Genomic DNA, 22,074 nt, shown 5'->3' on the forward strand with positions numbered 1-22,074 from the left:
ATAGGTCAAGTAATGATCTCTGGGATACAATTCGATAACCATACGCCAGAGGAACTGCCAACACTCCAGATTGAATACTCAACACTTGGTGAGGAAAATAAAGGTTTGTATTTTCGGCACCTTAGGGAAGAGGGAAGGCCCCTAAGATTCAGATCAATGACCAATGATCAATGATTCAATCAACAAGCCTGTTTGTTGAAAACTCAGCAGTGCATAAATATTTCATGGTGAATTTAGTGCATGTTCTGCCAATATGTATTCATCTAAAAAATTTCTTTACGTAGTTACATTGGGGCACAAGGAATATTTAGGTGTCAAATAATGAGTGTTCCTCTATCATGAAAAATAATTTGAAGAAGCTGGGATGAATGCTCTGCAGGGAATGTAAGAAAGAGCCCTGTGCAGGTTGCCTCCAAATATCAAAGCTGTGACATTATTAGGAAAGTTTCCAGGCTCTTTCCCATATTCCCTTTTCACTATTGTGTATTTTCCACTGTTGTTCCCTCATTTGTCCACTGTTGACGAAGATTTTATTATCCATATTTGATTGTTGTTTTAGTTCATGGCCAGGACTCCTGAAACTCTTAAAATTTACTGTCTTTCCTAGGTGTGGAGACAAGCCATAAACAGGGCCTTGAGAAGCGTTCAGTAAAAAAAGTGATTAAAAGTGTCCTCGGTGGTGTGATTAAAGGTTTGTTCTTCCTGCACCTCTGGGGAGAGGACAGGGCACTGAGACTGGGAACAGTGCCCACTGGCCCATGATTCAGTCAAAACACCTGTTTATTGAAAGCTCAGGAAGATTCCACAAAGGTGGGCTTTCAGAGAGCTTCTGGGCTGTTAAAACAGGGAGGGTGGTGATGTGAGGGTTGTGTGTTCTCTAGGACATGGGGGCTCCCCACAACTGCACCTCCATGTTGCCTTGCACATCTACTCATTTTGGTGTGCCTAGAATTATCCTGAATAACAGGTGCGATCCCTATGTGAGTGGTCTTCCTGAGTTTGGTCATTAGATTACCTGAGCTATTGAATATGGAGGTGGGGTAATGGAACTTCCCAGTTTTAGACACTTTGTCAAACCATGAGGGATGGGTGCACATGGCTGGCATCTGAAGTGAGGACAGTTCTGAGACCTCAACATGCAGAATGTATATTCAGTCCCCCGATTTCCTCTCTGAATTAAATTGCTTTGCTGCACACCCAGGGGGTGTTTGCAGAATTGGGTGTTGTTTCTAGAGACACCACATATTTGGTGTCAAGGAAACCCAAGTCACTCTCCCTTGTCCTTTGTGAGGTCATGTGAGTGCTGGTCCAGGGAGTAATCAAAGTGGGACACTGCACCCAGAAGCCGTTACCAATTATCAGTATTTTCAGAGTTCCCTTCAGAATAGGAGAGTGTATCAAGTGGGTTGTGACAGCACGTATCTTGTTCGAACCCTGTCACCCTCATGCCATGTGTCCTCTGGGAAGTCATCCACCGTACTCATCTGAAGAGCACATAAGCACTGCATGAGTTCTTGGAACATAATGCCAGTCATAAATAAATAGCTTATTCACATTTCATGGCCATATTTGATCATTTTGCACCAGGAAATGTTCATGAACGATTTCTGTACCTACTTACTTGGGGCCAGAGAAAAAGAATATTTATGGCTCAAATGATGGTTATTCCTCTGTTTAAAAATTAATCACAGAGACCTAGAACACTGAGAGGAGCAGCTGCTGGGAAAGCATGAAACCCAGGCCTTGTGTGGTTGGTTCATGGGACCAAGGATTTTACAATATTAGAAAATTCCGCTGGCCTTTCGTTTTCTCACTTTTCCCTATCATTTAATTTTTCATATGTGAACATTGTCCTGGTTCATGTTCCAATATTTCTGAAATTTTTGAAATTTTTGTCTTTCATAGGTTCCAAGATTGTCGGAAACGGAGCCACTATACTAGGAGGACTGGCTAAAATACTCAACAAAACACTTAAAGGTTAGGACTTTCTGCACCCCTGGAGAGAGAGGAGGGCACTGAGACTGAGATCAGTCACCAGTGGCTGACGATTGAATACATATTGAACTGTTAGTGAAACCTCAATAAAACTCAATATATATTGGCTCAGAGAACTTATGAGGGGGAAGAAACGGTCGTGAGTTGAAGGTGCTCTGCTCAGAAAGGCATGGAGGCTCCGACCATCTCCCCTCCTCCCGTGCACTAAAGATCTCCTCGTATTCATTGTTTCTGAGATTTTTCCTGTAATGTACACTGAGAGCAGTGATTAAGAGTTTTCTTGAGTTTGGTCACTGGTTCGAATGAGTTTTTGAGCATGGAGGTGGAGTTGTGGAAATTTCAAGTTTCAGTCATTTGGTCAGAAACATGATAACTCAAGAGGACATGGCTAGCATCTGAAGTCAGGGTCGTCTCCCTACATCAACCTGTGGCATTGGCCCGAACTCCACAGATGGTATCAGAAGAAAGTGGACTTTGGACGGCATGATGGGAGCTGGGACTTGGATGGTTGTTGGTAAAACCATGTATTCAGTGTTAGGAAAAAACCCAGGGTCACCCACCATTGTGATGTGGTGACTCAGGTGAGGCTTGAGGATAGGTGAGTTAGGAAAGTAAAACCCTGAACCCGGAAACTCTCTTCAGTTCTCAGAATTGTCCAGTTCCTGGCCAAGCAATAGTGTATCAAATGCGTTGTGACGTGACAGTATCGTGTCCTGACCAAGCCACCCGAATGTGTGTGCTGGTGCAAGTCATCTGCAGTTTCCTCATCTGAACAGGGAAACCTGTTACATGAGTTCTTAGAACAGATGAGGCATTATAAATAGAAACAGTTTATCCACGTGTCACGACCAGATTTGTCCACTTCCCACCACAATGTGTTAATCTGAAAAAATATTCTCTACGTACTTGCTGTGGCCAAGTAAAAATATTTCTTGTTGGAAAAGGTTATTTCTGTATTATTTAAAGTAATGAAAAGATGTAGAGCCATGAAACTGGGCAGCTGCAGGGAAAGAAAGAAACACAGCCCTCGTAGGGTAGCCTGTGAGAACAAGGCTTTACAATATAACAGAAGTCTCCAGGCCCTTTCCCGTGTTGTCTTTTGACTGGTATTATCTTACCCATGGATGATCCTGTTCCTGTTTCATATACCAAGTTTCCTGAAACTCTTGAAAATTACTCTCTTTCACAGATGAGGTGATGATTTCGAGCATACAATTCAATAACTACACAGAAGAGGAATTGCCAACACTCGAGATTGAATACTTACCACTCACTGAGGAGACTAAAGGTTTGTAGTTTCTGTACCTCGGGGAAGAGGGACGGGTACTGAGATTCAGATCAATGACCAATGATTCAATCAATACGCCTGTTTCTTGGAACAGGTGCAGAAATATTTCATGCTGAATTTTATGCATATTCCCCCAAGATGTACTCATCTCAAAAGATTTCTTTACCTAGTTACTTTGGGCCACAAAGAATCTTTGGGTGTTAAATAATGACTATTTCTCTATCATGAAAAATAATTACAGCAAGCTGGGATGAATGTTCTGCAGGGAATATAAGAAAGAGTCCTGTGTACGTTGACTTCTGATACCAGAACTGAGGCATTATTAGGAAAGTCTGCAGGCCCATCCCCACATTCTCTTTTGACTATTGCGTGTTATCCATTTTGTTCCCTCATTTGTCCATTGTTGATGACTATATTTTTATCCATATGTGATGGTTGTTTTAGTCCATGGACCAGGCCTCCTGGAACTCTTGGATTTACTGTCTTTCCTAGGTGTGGAGACAAGCCATAAACAGGGCCTTGAGAAGCGCTCAGTACTACCTGTGGTTAAAGGCATCCTCGGCGGTGTGCTTAAAGGTTTGTTCTTCCTGCACCTCTGGGGATAGGACAGGGCACTGAGACTGGGAACAGGGCCCACTGGCCCGTGATTCAATCAAAACACCTGTTTAGTGAAACCTCAAGAAGAATCCACAATTGTGGGCTTTCAGAGAACTTCTGTGCTGTTAAAACAGCGAGGGTGGTGATGTGAGGGTCCTGTGTTCTCTAGGACATCGAGCTCCCCACAACTCTACTTCCACATTGCCTTGCACATCTCCTCATTTTGGTGTGCCTAGAATTATGCTTAATAACAGGTGCGATCCCTATGTGAGTGGTCTTCCTGAGTTTGGTCATCAGATTAACTGAGTTATTGAACGTGGAAGTGGGGTAATGAAACTTCCCAGTTTTAGACACTTTGTCAAGTCATTAGGAATGGGTGCATTTGGCTGGCTCCTGAACTCAGGACAATTCTGAGACTTAACATGCGGAATGTATGTTAACTCCCCCGATTTCTGCTCTGAATTAAATTGCCTTGTTGCACACCCCATGGGTGTTTGGGTAACGGTATGTTGTTTCTAGAGACACCACATATTTGTTGTCAAGGAGACCCAACTCACTCTCCCTTGTGCTTTGGGAGCTCAGGTGAGTTCTGGGCCCGTGGAGTAATGAAAGTGGGACTCTATACCCAGAAGCTGTTACCAGTTATTGGTATTTTCAGAGTTCCAGGCAGAATAGGATAGTATATAAAGTGGGTTGTGACAGAGTGTATCTTGTTCGGACCCTGTCACCTCATGCCATGTGTCCTCCAGCAAGTCATGTATAGTCCTCATCTGAACAGCAGATAAGTGCTTCATGAGTTCTTTGAACATATTACGAGTCATAAATATAAATGTTTATTCACATTTCATGGCCATGTTTTGTCATTTTATACCAGTAAATGTTCATGAAGCATTTCTGTACCTACTTACTTGAGGCCAGAAAGAATGAATATTTATGGGACAATTAATGATTATCCCTGTGTTTAAAAATGAATCACAGACCTGGAGCACAGAGAAGAGCAACTGCCGGGAAAGCATGAAACACAGGCCTTGTGTGGTTGGTTCATGGGACCAAGGCTTGTACAACATTAGAAAATTCTCCATGCCTTCCCTCTGTCTTAACTTATCCTATCGTTTTATTTCTCATACGTGAACATTGTCCTGGTTCATGTTACAATATTCCTGAACTGTTTATCTTTCATAGGTGCCAAGATTTTCGGAAAGGGAGCCGGTATACTAACAGGATTGGCTGAAATAGTCAACAAAGCACTTAAAGGTTAGGACTTTCTGCACCTCTGGGGCGAGAGGAGGGCACTGAGACTGAGGTCAGTCACCACTGGCTGATGATTCAATACATATGACTCTTGAGTGAAACCTCAATAAAAATCTATAAATATTGGCTCTGAGAGCTTATAAGGTGGCGCTAAACGGTGATGGGTTGAGGGTGCTGTGCTCAGGAGGGCATGGAGCCTGCATCCAACTCCACTACACCCAGCCCTAAAGATCTCCTCCATTTCACTGTTTCTGAGTTTTTTCCTATATGTTACTCTGAGAACAGTGATTATGAGTTCTCCTGAGTTTGTTCACTGGTGTGATTGAGTTTTTGAGCATGGAGGTAGAGTGGAAATGTCAAGTTTTAGTCACTTGTTCAGAAACATGATAACCTGAGAACACGTGGCTGGCATCTGAAGTCTGGGAGGTCTCGATGCCTCAACCTGTGGCATCAGCACTAACTCCGCAGATACAGTCTCAGAGGTCAATGGACACTGGGTGCCCCGCTGGGTGAGGGGAATTGGATTGTTGTTGGAAAAACCACATACTTGGTGTCAGGAAAGAACCCAGACTCACCCTCCCCTGTGATTTGATGGCTCAGGTGAGGCTGAGGAGAGGTGAGTAGTGAAAGTTAGCCCCTGGACCTGGAATCTCTACCCAGTTTTCAGTATTGTCGAGTTCCTAGCCAATCAATAGTGTATCAAATGGGTTGTAACATCATGGTATATTCTCTTGACCAGGCAACCCACTTGCTTACTCCTGGCCAAGTCATCAGCAGTTTCCTCATATGAACAGGGGAAACATGTTACATGATTTCTTAGTACAGATGACCAGTTATGAAAGGAAAACGTTTATTCATGTGTCACAACCTGATTGTCCATTTTACAACACAATGGCTTCAGGTGAAAAAAAAATTCTGTACCTACTTACTGTGGCCAAGTATAAATATTTATTTATCAAATAATGTTTATTCCTGTATTATTAAGAGTAATCAGAAGATACTAGCCATGAGGGTAGCAGCTGCAGGGAAAGCAAGAAACACAATCCTTGTGGGGTAGCCTGTGGGAGCAAGGCTGATACAATATCAGGGAAGTCTCCAGGCCCTTTCCCTGGCTGTCTTTTGACTGGTATTATCTTATCCATGTGTGTTCCTTTCCTTGTTTCACAGACAAGGTCTCCTGAAACTCTTGAAATTTACTCTTTTATAGGTCAGGTGATGATTTCCGGGATACAATTCGATAACCATATGCCAGAAGGATTGCCATCACTCCAGATTGAATACTCAACACTCAATGAGGAGAATAAAGGTTTGTATTTTTGGCACCTGAGGGAGGAGGGAAGGGCACTGAGATTCAGATCAATGACCAATGACCAGTGATTCAATCAATAAGCCTGTTTGTTGAAACCTCAACAGTGCATGAATATTTCATGGTGAATTTAGTGCATGTTCCGCCAGTATGTATTCATCTAAAAAATTTCCTTACATACCTACTTTGGGCCACAAAGAATATTTAGTTGTCAAATAATGAGTATTTATTATCATGAAAAATAATTGGCGGAAGCTGGGATGAATGTTCTGCAGGGAATGTAAGAAAGAGCCCTGTGTAGGTTGCCTCCTGATACCAAAGCTTAGACATCATTTGGAAAGTCTCCAGGCACTTTCCCATGTTCTCTTTTGACTATTATATATTATCAATATTTTTTCCCTCATTTGTCCATTTTTGATGACTACTTTGTTATCCATATGTGATCGTTGTTTTAGTCCATGGATCAGGCCTCCTGGAACTCTTATATTGACTGTCTTTCCTAGGTGTGGAGACAAGCCATAAACAGGGCCTTGAGAAGCGCTCAGTCCTACCTGTGGTTAAAGGCATCCTCGGCGGTGTGCTTAAAGGTTTGTTCTTCCTGCACCTCTGGGGAGAGGACAGGGCACTGAGACTGGGAACAGGGCCCACTGGCCCGTGATTCAATCAAAACACCTGTTTAGTGAAACCTCAGGAAGATTCCACAAACGTGGGCTTTCAGAGAGCTTCTGGGCTGTTAAAACAGGGAGGGTGGTGATGTGAGGGTCCTGTGTTCTCTAGGACATGGAGCTCCCCACAACTCTACTTCCACGTTGCCTTGCACATCTCCTCATTTTGGTGTGCCTAAAATTATCCTTAGTAACAAGGTGTTATCCCTATGTGAGTGGACTTCCTGAGTTTGGTCATCAGATTAACTGAGTTATTGAACATGGAGATAGGGTAATGGAACTTCCCAGTTTTAGACACTTTGTCAAATCATGAGGGATGGGCGCACATGGCTGGCATCTGAAGTGACTACGGTTCTGAGACCTCAACATGCAAAATGTATATTCACTCCCCGGATTTTCTCTCCGAATTAAATTGCCTTGCTGCACACCCAGTGGGTGTGTGGGGATTTGGATATTGTTTCTGGAGACACCACATATTTGGTGTCAAGGAAACCCAAGTCACTCTCCCTTGTGCTTCAGGAGCTCAGGTGCATGCTGGGCCAGAGGAGTAATGAAAGTGGGACACTGCACCCAAAGCTATTATCTGTTCTCAGTATTTTCAGTGTTCCTGGCAGAGTAGGATAGTATATCAAGTGGGTTGCGACACGGAAGTATCTTGTTCCAACCTGGCTCCTTCATGCCATGTATCCTCTTGCAAGTCATCTATAGTCTTCATCTGAACAGCAGATAAGTGTTGCATGAGCTCTTTGAACATATTACGAGTCATACATATAAACAGCTTATTCACATTTCATGGCCATTCTTAGTCATTTTACACTAGGAAATGTTCATGAAAGATTTCTATACCTACCTAGGTAGGGCCAGAAAAAAGGAATATTTATTGTCAAATAATGATTATCCATCTGTTTAAAAATTAGTCACAGAGACCTGGACCACTGAGAAAGGCAACTGCTGGGAAAGCATGAAACCCAGGCCTTGGGTCGTTGGTTCATGGGACCAAGGCTTCTACAATGTTAGAAAATTCCACAGTGTGTTCCTTTGTTTTTCTTTGCCTATCATTTTATTTTTCATATTTGAACATTGTCCTGGTTCATGGTCCAATATTCCTGACATTTTTGAAATGTTTGTCTTTCATAGGTACCAAGATTTTCGCAAAGGGAGCCAGCATACTAACAGGATTGGCTGAAATAGTCAAGAAAGCACTTAAAGGTTAGGACTTTCTGCACCCCTGGGGAGAGAGGAGGGCACTGAGACTGAGATCAGTCACCACTGGCTGATGATTGAATACATACGACTCTTGAGTGAAACCTCAGTAAAAATCCTTATATAAATATTGGCTCAGAGACTTTATGAGGTGGGAAGAAACGGTGATGAGGTGAGAGTGTCTGCTCAGGAGGCATGGAGGCTCCATCCATCTCCACTCCTCCCATGCCCTAAAGATCTCCTCCATTTCACTGTTTCTGAGTTTTTTCCTGTACATTAATCTGAGAACAGTGATTAAGAGTTTCCTGAGTTTTGTCGCTGGTTCGATTGACTTTTTGAGCATGGAGGTGGAATTGTGGAAATTTCAAGTTTGAGTCACTTGGTTAGAAGCATGATACCTCGAGAACACATGGCTAGCATCTATAGTCAGGGCAGCCTTGATACCTCAACCTGTGGCATCGGCCCTGACTCCACAGATATGGTATCAAAAATCAATGGACAGGGGCGGCCCGTTGAGTGTTTCAAATTGGATGCTTGGTGGAGAAACCATGTATTTGGTGTCAGGAGAAACAGACTCACCCAGACTCACCCTCCCCTGTGCTGTGAGGGCTCAGGTGAGTCTTGGGGCGAGGTGTGTAGTGATCATAAGACCCTGCACCTGGAGACTCTCACCAGTTCTCTGTATTGTCGAGTTCCTAGCCAATCTATCGTGTATCAAATTAGTTGTGATGTGACAGTATGTTGTCCGGACTTGTCCACCCACATGCTTCTGTCCTGACCAAGTCATCTGCCCTTTCCTCATCTGAACAAGGGAAATAGTAGTTTTGGAACAGGGTTCCAAAAGAATGGAACAGGGTTGCATTAGTTCTTAGAACAGGTGACGAGTTATGAATAGAAAGACTGTATTCATGTGTCAAGAACATATTTGTCGATTTTCCAACACAATGTGTAATTGTGAAAAAAGATTCTGTACCTGCGTGCTTTGGCCAGGGAAAATATTTCTTTATCAAATAATGTTCATGCCTGTATTATTAAGGGTAATCAAAAGATGTTGAGCCACGTAGGAGGGCAACTGCAGGGAAAGCAAGAAGTTCAGCCCTCGTGGGGTAGACTGTGGGAGCAAGGCTGATACAGCATAATGAAAGTGACCAGGCCCTTTCCCTTGTTGTCTTTTGACTGTTATTATCTCATCCATGTTCAATCCTTTTCTTATTTCCATCACCAAGGCCTCCTGAAACTCTTGAAATTTACCCTCTTTCATAGGTCAGGTGATGATTTCTGGGATTCAATTCGATAACCATACACAAGAGGAATTGCCAACACTCCAGATTGAATACTTAAGCCTCAGTGAGGAGAATAAAGGTTTGTATTTTCTGCACTTGGGGAAGAGGATCGGGCGCTGAGATTCAGATCAATGGTCAATGACCAATGATTCAATCAATACACCTGTTTATTGACACCTCAACTGTGCATGAATATTTCGTGGTGAATTTAGTGCATGTTCTGCCAAGATGTATTTGTCTCAAAAGATTTCTTTACCCCCATACTTTCAGCAACAAAGAATATTTGGGTGTCAAATAACGACTATTTCTCCATCATGAAAAATAATTAGAGCCAGCTGGGATGAATGTTCTGCAGGGAATGTAAGAAAGAGCCCTGTGTAGGTTGCCTCCTGATATCAAAGCTGAGGCATTATTAGGAAAGTCTCCAGGCCCTTTCCGATGTTCTCTTTTGACTATTGCATATTATCCATATTTTTTCCCTCATTTGTCCATTTTTACGACTATGTTGTTATCCATATGTGATCGTTGTTTTAGTTCATGGACCAGGCCTCCTGGAACTCTTGGATTTACTGTCTTTCCTAGGTATGGAGACAAGCCATAAACAGGGCCTTGAGAAGCGCTCAGTCCTACCTGTGGTTAAAGGCATCCTCGGCGGTGTGCTTAAAGGTTTGTTCTTCCTGCACCTCTGGGGAGAGGACAGGGCACTGAGACTGGGAACAGGGCCCACTGGCCCGTGATTCAATCAAAACACGTGTTTAGTGAAACCTCAAGAAGAATCCAGAAATGTGGGCTTTCAGAGAGCTTCTGGGCTATTAAAACAGGGAGGGTGGTGATGTGATGTTCCTCTGTTCTCTAGGATATGGAGGTTCCCCACAACTGCACTTCCACATTACCTTGCACATCTCCTCATTTTGGTGTGCCTAGAATTATCCTTAATAACAAGGCGTGATCCCTATGTGAGTGGTCTTCCTGAATTTGGTCATCAGATTAACTGAGTTATTGAACATGGAGGTGGGGTAATGTAACTTCCCAGTTTTAGACACTTTGCCAAATCATGAGGAATAGGCACACATGGCTGGCTTCTGAACTCAGGACAATTCTAGGACTCAAAATGCAGAATGTATGTTAACTCCCCCAATTTCAGCTCTGGATTAAATTGCCTTGTGGCACAACCAGTGGGTGTTTGGGTACCTGGATGTTGTTTCTAGAGATGCCACATATTTGGTGTCAAGGAAACCCAACTCACTCTCCCATGTGCTTTGGGAGCTCAGGTGAGTGCTGGGCCCATGGAGTAATGAAAGTGGGACACTGCACCCAGAAGCTGTTACCAGTTATCATTATTTTCAGAGTTCCAGGCAGAATAGGATAGTATATCAAGTGGGTAGTGACTTTTTTGGACCCTGTCACCCTCATGCCTTGTGTCGTCTGGCAAGTCATGTATAGTCCTCATCTGAACAGCAGATAAGTGCTTCATGAGTTCTTTGAACATATTACGAGTCATAAATATAAATGTTTATTCACATTTCATGGCCATGTTTTGTCATTTTACACCAGTAAATGTTCATAAAGCATTTCTGTACCTACTTACTTGGGGCCAGAAAGAACAAATATTTATGGGATAAGTAATGATTATCCCTGTGTTTAAAAATAAATCACACAGACGTGGAGCACTGAGAAGAGCAACTGCCGGGAAAGCATGAAACCCAGGCCTTGTGTGGTTGGTTCATGGGACCAAGGCTTGTACAACGTTATAAAATTCTCCATGCCTTCCCTCTGTCTTAACTTTTCCTATCATTTTATTTTTTATATGTGAGCATTGTCCTGGTTCATGTTACAATATTCCTGAAATGTTTGTCTTCCATAGGTGCCAAGATTTTCGGAAAGGGAGCCAGTATACTAACAGGATTGGCTGAAATAGTCAACAAAGCACTTAAAGGTTAGGACTTTCTGCACCGCTGGGGAGAGAGCAGGGCACTGAGACTTAGGTCTGTCACCACTGGCTGATGATTCAATACATACGACTCTTGAGTGAAACCTCAATAAAAATCCATAAACATTGGCTCTGAGAGCTTATAAGGTGGCGCTAAACGGTGATGGGTTGAGGGTGCTGTGCTCAGAAGTGCATGGAGGCTGCATCCAACTCCACTACACCCAGCCCTAAAGATCTCCTCCATTTCACTGTTTCTGATTTTTTTCCTGTATGTTACTCTGAGAACAGTGATTAAGAGTTTTCCTGAGTTTGTTCACTGGTTTGAGTGAGCTTTTGAGCATGGAGGTAGAGTGGAAATGTCAAGTTTTAGTCACTTGTTCAGAAACATGATAACCTGAGAACACGTGGCTGGCATCTGAAGTCTGGGAGGTCTCGATGCCTCAACCTGTGGCATCAGCACTAACTCCACAAATGTGGTCTCAGAGGTCAATGGACACTGGGCGGCCCGCTGGGTGTTGGGAATTGGATTGTTGTTGGAAAAACCACATACTTGGTGTCAGGAAAGAACCCAGACTCCCTGTGATTTGATGGCTCAGGTGAGGCTGAGGAGAGGTGAGTAGTGAAAGTTAGCCCCTGGACCTGGAATCTCTACCCAGTTCTCTCTATTGTTGAGTTCCTAGCCAATCAATAGTGTATCAAATGGGTTGTAACATTATCATATGTTGTCTTGACCAGGCAACCCACTTGCTTATTCCTGGCCAAGTCATCAGCAGTTTCCTCATAGGAACAGGGGAAATATGTTACATGAGTTCTTAGTACAGATGACCAGTTATGAAAGGAAAGTGTTTATTCATGTGTCACAACCTGAATTGTTCATTTTCCAACACAAAGCCTTTAGCTGAAAGAAAAAAAATTCCCACCTACTTTCTGTGGCCAAGTATAAATATTACTTTATCAAATAATGTTTATTCCTGTATTATTAAGAGTAGTCAAAAGATCCGAGCCATGAGGGGAGCAGCTGCAGGGAAAGCAAGAAACAAAGCCCTTGTGGGGTGGCCTGTGGGAGCAAGGCTGACCCAATATCAGGAAAGTCTCCAGGCCCTTTCCCTGGCTGTCTTTTGACTAGTATTATCTTATCCATGTTTGTTCCTTTCCTTGTTTCACAGACAAGGTCTCCTGAAACTCTTGAAATTTACTCTTTTATAGGTCAGGTGATGATTTCCGGGATACAATTCGATAACCATATGCCAGAGGAATTGCCAACCCTCCAGATTGAATACTCAACACTCAGTGAGGAGAATAAAGGTTTGTTTTCGGCACCTCAGGGAAGAGAGAAGGGCACTGAGATTCAGATCAATGACCAATGATCAGTGATTCAATCAATAAGCCTGTTTGTTGAAACCTCAACAGTGCATAAATATTTCATGGTGAATTTAGTGCATGTTCTGCGAATTTGTATTCATCTAAAAAATTTCTTTACTTACTTACTTTGGCCTACAAAGAATATTTAGGTGTCAAATAATGAGTATTCCTCTATCATGAAAAATAATTGGAAGAAGCTGGGATGAATGGTCTGCAGGGAATTTAAGAAACAGCCCTGTGTAGACTGACTCCTATACCAAAACTGAGACATTATTAGGAAAGTCTCCAGGCTCTTTCCCGTGTTCCCTTTTGACTATTGTGTATTATCCATTGTTGTTCCCTCACTTGTCCACTGTTGATGACGATTTTATTATCCATATTGATCATTGTTTTAGTTCATGGCAGGGCCTCCTGAAACTCTTGGAATTTACTTTCTTTCCTAGGTGTGGAGACCAGCCATAAACCAGGTCTTGAGAAGCGTTCAGTAAAAAAAGTGATTAAAAGTGTCCTCAGTGGTGTGATTAAAGGTTTGTTCTTCCTGCACCTCTGGGGAGAGGACAGGGCACTGAGACTGGGAACAGGGCCCACTGGCCCGTGATTCAGTGAAAACACCTGTTTAGTGAAACCTCATGAAGAATCCAGAAATGTGGGCATTCAGAGAGCTTCTGGGCTGTTAAAACAGGGAGGGTGGTGATGTGAGGGTCCTGTGTTCTCTAGGACATGGCGGCTCCCCAAACTCCACTTCCACGTTGCCTTGCACATCTACTCATTTTGGTGTGCCTAAAATTATCCTTAGTAACAAGGTGTGATCCCTATGTGAGTTGTCTTCCTGAGTTTGGTCATTAGATTACCTGAGTTATTGAACATGGAGGTGGGGTAATGGAACTTCCCAGTTTTAGACACTTTGTCAAACCATGAGGGATGGGTGCACATGGCTGGCATCTGAAGTGAGGACAGTTCTGAGACCTCAACATGCAGAATGTATATTCACTCCCCCGATTTCCTCTCTGAATTAAATTGCTTTGCTGCACACCCAGGGGGTGATTGCAGAATTGGATGTTGTTTCTAGAGACACCACGTTTTTGGTGTCAAGAAAACCCAAGTCACTCTCCCTTGTGCTTTTGGAGCTCAGGCGAGTGCTGGGCCAGGGAGTAATGAAAGTGGGACACTGTACCCAGAAGCTGTTCCTAATTATTGGTATTTTCAGAGTTCACTTCAGAATAGGAGAGTATATCAAGTGGGTTTTGACAGCACGTATCTTGTTCGAACCCTGACACCCTCATGCCATGTGTCCCTGGCAAGTCACCCATCGTCCTCCCTTGAAGAGCAGATATGTGCTGCATGAGTTCTTAATGCCAGTCATAAATAAATGCTAGTCATAAATAAATAGCTTATTCACATTTCATGGCCATGTTTGGTCATTTTACACCAGGAAATGTTCATGAAAGATTTCTGTACCTAGTTACTTGGGGCCAGAAAAAAAGAATATTTATCGCTCAAATGATGGTTATCCCTCTGTGTAAAAATTATTTACAGAGACCTAGAACACTGAGAGGAGCAGCTGCTGGGAAAGCATGAAACCCAGGCCTTGTGTGGTTGGTTCATGGGACCAAGGATTTTACAATATTAGAAAATTCCGCTGGCCTTTCCTTTTCTCACTTTTTCCTATCACTTTGCTTTTCATATGTGAACATTGTCCTGGTTCATGTTCCAATATTCCTGAAATTTTTGAAATTTTTGTCTTTCATAGGTTCCAAGATTGTCGGAAATGGAGCCACTATACTAGGAGGACTGGCTAAAATACTCAACAAAACACTTAAAGGTTAGGACTTCCTGCACCCCTGGAGAGAGAGGAGGGTCTGAGATCAGTCACCAGTGGCTGATGATTGAATACATATTGAACTGTTAGTGAAACCTCAATAAAACTCAATATATATTGGCTCAGAGAACTTATGAGGGGGAAGAAACGGTCGTGAGTTGAAGGTGCTCTGCTCAGAAAGGCATGGAGGCTCCGTCCATCTCCACTCCTCCCGTGCACTAAAGATCTCTTTGTATTTACTGTTTCTGAGATTTTTTCTGTAATGTACACTGAGAGCAGTGATTAAGAGTTTTCGTGAGTTTGGTCGCTGGTTCGATTGAGCTTTTGAGCATGGAGGTGGAGTTGTGGAAATTTCAAGTTTCAGTCACTTGGTCAGAAACCTGATAATTCAAGAGGACATGGCTAGCATCTGAAGTCAGGGTCGTCTCCCTACATCAACCTGTGGCATTGGCCCGAACTCCACAGATGGTATCAGAAGAAAGTGGACTTTGGACGGCATGATGGGAGCTGGGACTTGGATGGTTGTTGGTAAAACCATGTATTCAGTGTTAGGAAAAAACCCAGGGTCACCCACCATTGTGATGTGGTGACTCAGGTGAGGCTTGAGGATAGGTGAGTTAGGAAAGTAAAACCCTGAACCCGGAAACTCTCTTCAGTTCTCAGAATTGTCCAGTTCCTGGCCAAGCAATAGTGTATCAAATGCGTTGTGACGTGACAGTATCGTGTCCTGACCAAGCCACCCGAATGTGTGTGCTGGTGCAAGTCATCTGCAGTTTCCTCATCTGAACAGGGAAACCTGTTACATGAGTTCTTAGAACAGATGAGGCATTATAAATAGAAACAGTTTATCCACGTGTCACGACCAGATTTGTCCACTTCCCACCACAATGTGTTAATCTGAAAAAATATTCTCTACGTACTTGCTGTGGCCAAGTAAAAATATTTCTTGTTGGAAAAGGTTATTTCTGTATTATTTAAAGTAATGAAAAGATGTAGAGCCATGAAACTGGGCAGCTGCAGGGAAAGAAAGAAACACAGCCCTCGTAGGGTAGCCTGTGAGAACAAGGCTTTACAATATAACAGAAGTCTCCAGGCCCTTTCCCGTGTTGTCTTTTGACTGGTATTATCTTATCCATGGATGATCCTTTTCCTCTTTATATACCAGGTTTCCTGAAACTCTTGAAAATTACTCTCTTTCACAGATGAGGTGATGATTTCGAGCATACAATTCAATAACTATACAGAAGAGGAATTGCCAACACTCGAGATTGAATACTTACCACTCACTGAGGAGACTAAAGGTTTGTAGTTTCTGCACCTCGGGGAAGAGGGACTGGTACTGAGATTCAGATCAATGACCAATGATTCAATCAATACGCCTGTTTCTTGAAACCCCACCAGTGCAGAAATATTTCATGCTGAATTTTATGCATATTCCCCCAAGATGCATTCATCTCAAAAGATTTCTTTACCTAGTTATTTTGGGCCACAAAGAATCTTTGGGTGTTAAATAATGAGTATTCCTCTATCATGAAAAATAATTAGCAAGCTACGATGAATGTCCTGCAGGGAATATAAGAAAGAGCCTTGTGTAGGTTGACTTCTGATACCAGAACTGAGGCATTATTAGGAAAGTCTTTAGGCCCATTCCCACATTCTCTTTTGTCTATTGCATAGTATCCATTTTGTTCCCTCATTTGTCCACTGTTGATGACTATATTTTTATCCACATGTGATGGTTGTTTTAGTCCATGGACCAGGCCTCCTGGAACTCTTGGATTTACTGTCTTTCCAGGTTTGGAGACAAGCCATAAACAGGGCCTTGAGAAGCGCTCAGTCCTACCTGTGGTTAAAGGCATCCTCGGCGGTGTGCTTAAAGGTTTGTTCTTCTTGCACCTCTGGGGAGAGGACAGGGCACTGATACTGGGGACAGTGCCCACTGGCCCGTGATTCAATCAAAGTACGTGTTTAGTGAAACCTCAAGAAGAATCCAGAAATGTGGGCTTTCAGAGAGCTTCTGGGCTGTTAAAACAGGTGGTGATGTGAGGGTCCTGTGTTCTCTAGGACATGGAGCTCCCCAGAACTCTACTTCCACGTTGCCTTGCACATCTACTCATTTTGGTGTGCCTAGAATTATCCTTAATAACAGGTGCGATCCCTATGTGAGTGGTCTTCCTGAGTTTGGTCATCAGATTAACTGAGTTATTGAACATGGAGGTGGGGTAATGAAACTTCCCAGTTTTAGACACTTTGCCAAATCATTAGGAATGGGTGCATTTGGCTGGCTTCTGAACTTGGGACAATTCTGAGACTTTACATGCAGAATGTATGTTAACTACCCTAATTTCTGCTCCGAGTTAAATTGCCTTGTTGCACACCCCATGGGTGTTTGGGTAACGTGATTTTGTTTCTAGAGATGCCACATATTTGGTGTCAAGGAAACCCAACTCACTCTCCCATGTGCTTTGGGAGCTCAGGTGAGTGCTGGGCCCATGGAGTAATGAAAGTGGGACTCTATACCCAGAAGCTGTTACCAGTTATTGGTATTTTCAGAGTTCCAGGAAGAATAGGATAGTATATCAAGTGGGTTGTGACAGAGTGTATCTTGTTCGGACCCTGTCACCCTCATGCCTTGTGTCCTCCGGCAAGTCATGTATAGTCCTCATCTGAACAGCAGATAAATGCTTCATGAGTTCTTTGAACATATTACGAGTCATAAATATAAATGTTTATTCACATTTCATGGCCATGTTTTGTCATTTTACACCAGTAAATGTTCATGAAGCATTTCTGTACCTACTTACTTGGGGCCAGAAAGAATGAATATTTATGAGACAAGTAATGATTATCCCTGTGTTTAAAAATGAATCACACAGACGTGGAGCACAGAGAAGAGCAACTGCCGGGAAAGCATGAAACACAGGCCTTGTGTGGTTGGTTCATGGGACCAAGGCTTGTACAACATTAGAAAATTCTCCATGCCTTCCCTCTGTCTTAACTTTTCCTATTGTTTTATTTTTTATATGTGAGCATTGTCCTGGTTCATGTTACAATATTCCTGAACTGTTTATCTTTCATAGGTGCCAAGATTTTCGGAAAGGGAGCCAGTATACTAACAGGATTGGCTGAAATAGTCAACAAAGCACTTAAAGGTTAGGACTTTCTGCACCTCCGGGGTGAGAGGAGGGCACTGAGACTAAGGTGTGTCACCACTGGCTGATGATTCAATACATACGGCTCTTGAGTGAAACGTCATAAAAATCCATAAACATTCGCTCCGAGAGCTTATAAGGTGGCGCTAAATGGCCATGAGTTGAGGGTGCTGTGCTCAGGAGGGCATGGAGGCTGCATCCAACTCCACTACACCCAGCCCTAAAGATCTCCTCCATTTCACTGTTTCTGAGTTTTTTCCTGTACCTTACTCGGAGAACAGTGATTAAGAGTTTTCCTGAGTTTGTTCACTGGTGTGATTGAGTTTTCGAGCATGGAGGTAGAGTGGAAATTTCAAGTTTTAGTCACTTGTTCAGAAACATGATAACCTGAGAACACGTGGCTGGCATCTGGGGGGTTCAATGCCTCAACCTGTGGCATCAGTACTAACTCCACAGATATGGTCTCAGAGATCAATGGATACTGGGTGGCCCGTTGGGCCATTGGGAATTGCATGGTTGTTGGCACAACCACATATTTGGTGTCAGGAAACAACCCAGACTCACCCTCCCCTGTGATTTGATGGCTCGGGTGAGGCTTGGGAGAGGTTAGTAGTGAAAGTCAGCCCCTGGACCTGGAATCTCTACCCAGTTTTCAGTATTGTTGAGTTCCTAGCCAATGAATAGTGTATCAAATGGGTTGTGACATCATTGCATATTGTCTTGACCAGGCAACCCATTTGCTTATTCCTGACCAAGTCATTAGCAGTTTCCTCATATGAACAGGGGAAACATGTTACATGAGTTCTTATAACAGATGACGAGTTATGAAAGGAAAGACTTTATTCATGAGTCATGACCTGATTTGTCCATTTTCCAGTACAGTGTGTTAAGCTGAAAACAAAATTCTCTGCCTACTTGCTGTGACCAAGTAAATATATTTATGTATCAAATATTATTTATTCCTAAATTATTAAGAGTAATCAAAAATCTGAGCCATGAGGGTAGCAGCTACAGGGAAGGCAAGAAACACAATCCTTGTAGGGTAGCCTGTGGGAGCAAGGTGACCCAACATAAGGGAAGTCTCCAGGCCCCTTCCCTTGTTGTCTTTTGATTGGTATTATCTTATCCATATTTGTTCCTTTTCTTGTTTCACGGACCAGGTCTCCTGAAACTCTTGAAATTTACTCTCTTTTATAGGTCAGGTGATGATTGCCGGGATACAATTCGATAACCATACACCAGAGGAATTGCCAACACTCCAGATTGAATACTCAACACTCAGTGAGGAGAATAAAGGTTTGTATTTTTGGCACCTGAGGGAAGAGGGGAGGGCACTGAGATTCAGATCAATGACCAATGACCAGTGATTCTATCAATAAGCCTGTTGTTGAAACCTCAACTGTGCATAAATATTTCATGGTGAATTTAGTGCATGTTCCACCAGTATGTATTCATCTAAAAAATTTCTTTGCCTACTTACATTGGGCCACAAAGAATATTTAAGTGTCAAATAATGAGTATTCCCATTCATACTGGGATAAATGCTCTGCAGGGAATGTAAGAAACAGCCCTGTGTATGTTCCCTCCTGATATCAAAGCTGAGGCATTATTAGGAAAGTCTCCAGGCCCTTTTCTACGTTCTCTTTTGACTATTCCATATTATCCACACTTTTTTCCCCTCGTTTGTCCATTTTTGACGACTATTTTGTTATCCATGTGTGATCGTTGTTTTAGTCCATGCACCAGGCCTCCTGGAACTCTTTGGATTTACTGTCTTTCCTAGGTGTGGAGACCAGCCATAAACAGGGCCTTGAGAAGCGCTCAGTCCTACCTGTGGTTAAAGGCATCCTCGGCGGTGTGCTTAAAGGTTTGTTCTTCCTGCACCTCTGGGGAGAGGACAGGGCACTGAGACTGGGAACAGGGCCCACTGGCCCGTGATTCAATCAAAGTACGTGTTTAGTGAAACCTCAAGAAGAATCCAGAAATGTGGGCATTCAGAGAGCTTCTGGGCTGTTAAAACAGGGAGGGTGGTGATGTGAGGGTCCTGTGTTCTCTAGGACATGGAGGCTTCCCGCAACTGCAATTCCATGTTGTCTTGCACATCTCCTCATTTTGGTGTGCCTAAAATTATCCTTAGTAACAAGGTGTTATCCCTATGTGAGTGGACTTCCTGAGTTTGGTCATCAGATTACCTGAGTTATGGAACATGGAGGTGGGGTAATGAAACTTCCCAGTTTTAGACACTTTGTCAAATCATGAGGGATGGGCGCACATGGCTGGCATCTGAAGTGAGGACAGTTCTGAGACCTGAACATGCAGAAAGCATATTCACTCCCCCAATTTCTGCTCTGAATTAAATTGCCTTGTTGCACACCCACTGGGTGTGTGGGGATTTGGATATTGTTTCTAGAGACCCCACATATTTGGTGTCAAGGAAACCCAAGTCACTCTCCCTTGTGCTTCAGGAGCTCAGGTGCATGCTGGGCCAGAGGAGTAATGAAAGTGGGACATGCACCCAGAAGCTATTATCTGTTCTCAGTATTTTCAGTGTTCCTGGCAGAGTAGGATAGTATATCAAGTGGGTTGTGACACGGAAGTATCTTGTTCCAACCTGGCTCCTTCATGCCATGTATCCTCTTGCAAGTCATCTATAGTCCTCATCTGAACAGCAGATAAGTGTTGCATGAGCTCTTTGAACATATTACGAGTCATACATATAAACAGCTTATTCACATTTCATGGCCATTCTTAGTCATTTTACACTAGGAAATGTTCATGAAAGATTTCTGTACCTACCTAGGTAGGGCCAGAAAAAAGGAATATTTATTGTCAAATAATGATTATCCATCTATTTAAAAATTAGTCACAGAGACCTGGACCACTGAGAAAGGCAACTGCTGGGAAAGCATGAAACCCAGGCCTTGTATGGTTGGTTCATGGGACCAAGGCTTGTACAACATTAGAAAATTCCACAGTGTGTTCCTTTGTTTTTCTTTGCCTATCATTTTATTTTTCATATTTGAACATTGTCCTGGTTCATGGTCCAATATTCCTGACATTTTTTAAATGTTTGTCTTTCATAGGTACCAAGATTTTCGCAAAGGGAGCCAGCATACTAACAGGCTTGGCTGAAATAGTCAAGAAAGCACTTAAAGGTTAGGACTTTCTGCACCCCTGGGGAGAGAGGAGGGCACTGAGACTGAGATCAGTCACCACTGGCTGATGATTGAATACATACGACTCTTGAGTGAAACCTCAGTAAAAATCCTTATATAAATATTGGCTCAGAGACTTTATGAGGTGGGAAGAAACGGTGATGAGGTGAGGGTGTCTGCTCAGGAGGCATGGAGGCTCCGTCCATCTCCACTCCTCCCATGCCCTAAAGATCTCCTCCATTTCACTGTTTCTGAGTTTTTTCCTGTATGTTAATCTGAGAACAGTTTAATAAGGTTTTTCTGATGCTGGTCACTGGTTCGATTGACTTTTTGAGCATGGAGGTGGAACTGTGGAAATTTCAAGTTTGAGTCACTTGGTTAGAAGCATGATACCTCGAGAACACATGGCTAGCATCTATAGTCAGGGCAGCCTTGATACCTCAACCTGTGGCATCGGCCCTGACTCCACAGATATGGTATCAAAAATCAATGGACAGCGGGTGGCCCGTTGGGTGTTTCAAATTGGATGCTTGGTGGAGAAACCATGTATTTGGTGTCAGGAGAAATAGACTCACCCAAACTCACCCTCCCCTGTGCTGTGAGGGCTCAGGTGAGTCTTGGGGTCATAAGACCCTGGTCCTGGAGACTCTCACCAGTTCTCTGTATTGTCGAGTTCCTAGCCAATCTATCGTGTATCAAATTAGTTGTGACATGACAGTATGTTGTCCGGACTTGGCCACCCACATGCTTCTGTCCTGACCAAGTCATCTGCCGTTTCCTCATCTGAACAAGGGAAGTATTAGTTTTGGAACAGGGTTCCAAAAGAATGGAACAGGGTTACATTAGTCCTTAGAATAGATGATGAGTTATGAATAGAAAGACTGTATTCATGTGTCAAGAACATATTTGTCGATTTTCCAACACAATGTGTAATTGTAAAAAAAGATTCTGTACCTGCATGCTTTGGCCAGGGAAAATATTTCTTTATCAAATAATGTTCATGCCTGTATTATTAAGAGTAATCAAAAGATGTTGAGCCACGTAGGAGGGCAACTGCAGGGAAAGCAA

The 22,074-nt window shown here is 43.0% G+C and overlaps 1 protein-coding gene across 1 annotated transcript in view; it reads left to right on the forward strand.

Moving 5' to 3' along the window:
* Positions 1-22,074, forward strand: part of LOC122448933 — a 35,976-nt gene that overhangs the window by 8,067 nt on the left and 5,835 nt on the right. Inside the window, 25 exon segments of the mRNA XM_043480590.1 lie at positions 5-103; positions 608-691; positions 1,906-1,977; positions 3,185-3,283; positions 3,776-3,828; positions 3,830-3,859; positions 5,063-5,093; positions 5,096-5,134; positions 6,339-6,437; positions 6,941-7,024; positions 8,240-8,311; positions 9,569-9,667; positions 10,171-10,254; positions 11,453-11,524; positions 12,725-12,823; positions 13,324-13,407; positions 14,631-14,702; positions 15,902-16,000; positions 16,495-16,547; positions 16,549-16,578; positions 17,780-17,810; positions 17,813-17,851; positions 19,049-19,147; positions 19,635-19,718; positions 20,935-21,006. Coding sequence (XP_043336525.1) covers positions 5-103; positions 608-691; positions 1,906-1,977; positions 3,185-3,283; positions 3,776-3,828; positions 3,830-3,859; positions 5,063-5,093; positions 5,096-5,134; positions 6,339-6,437; positions 6,941-7,024; positions 8,240-8,311; positions 9,569-9,667; positions 10,171-10,254; positions 11,453-11,524; positions 12,725-12,823; positions 13,324-13,407; positions 14,631-14,702; positions 15,902-16,000; positions 16,495-16,547; positions 16,549-16,578; positions 17,780-17,810; positions 17,813-17,851; positions 19,049-19,147; positions 19,635-19,718; positions 20,935-21,006 — 1,779 coding nt within the window.

Source organism: Cervus canadensis, chromosome 10 (genome assembly GCF_019320065.1).
Source record: "Cervus canadensis isolate Bull #8, Minnesota chromosome 10, ASM1932006v1, whole genome shotgun sequence".
Taxonomy (NCBI): domain Eukaryota; kingdom Metazoa; phylum Chordata; class Mammalia; order Artiodactyla; family Cervidae; genus Cervus; species Cervus canadensis.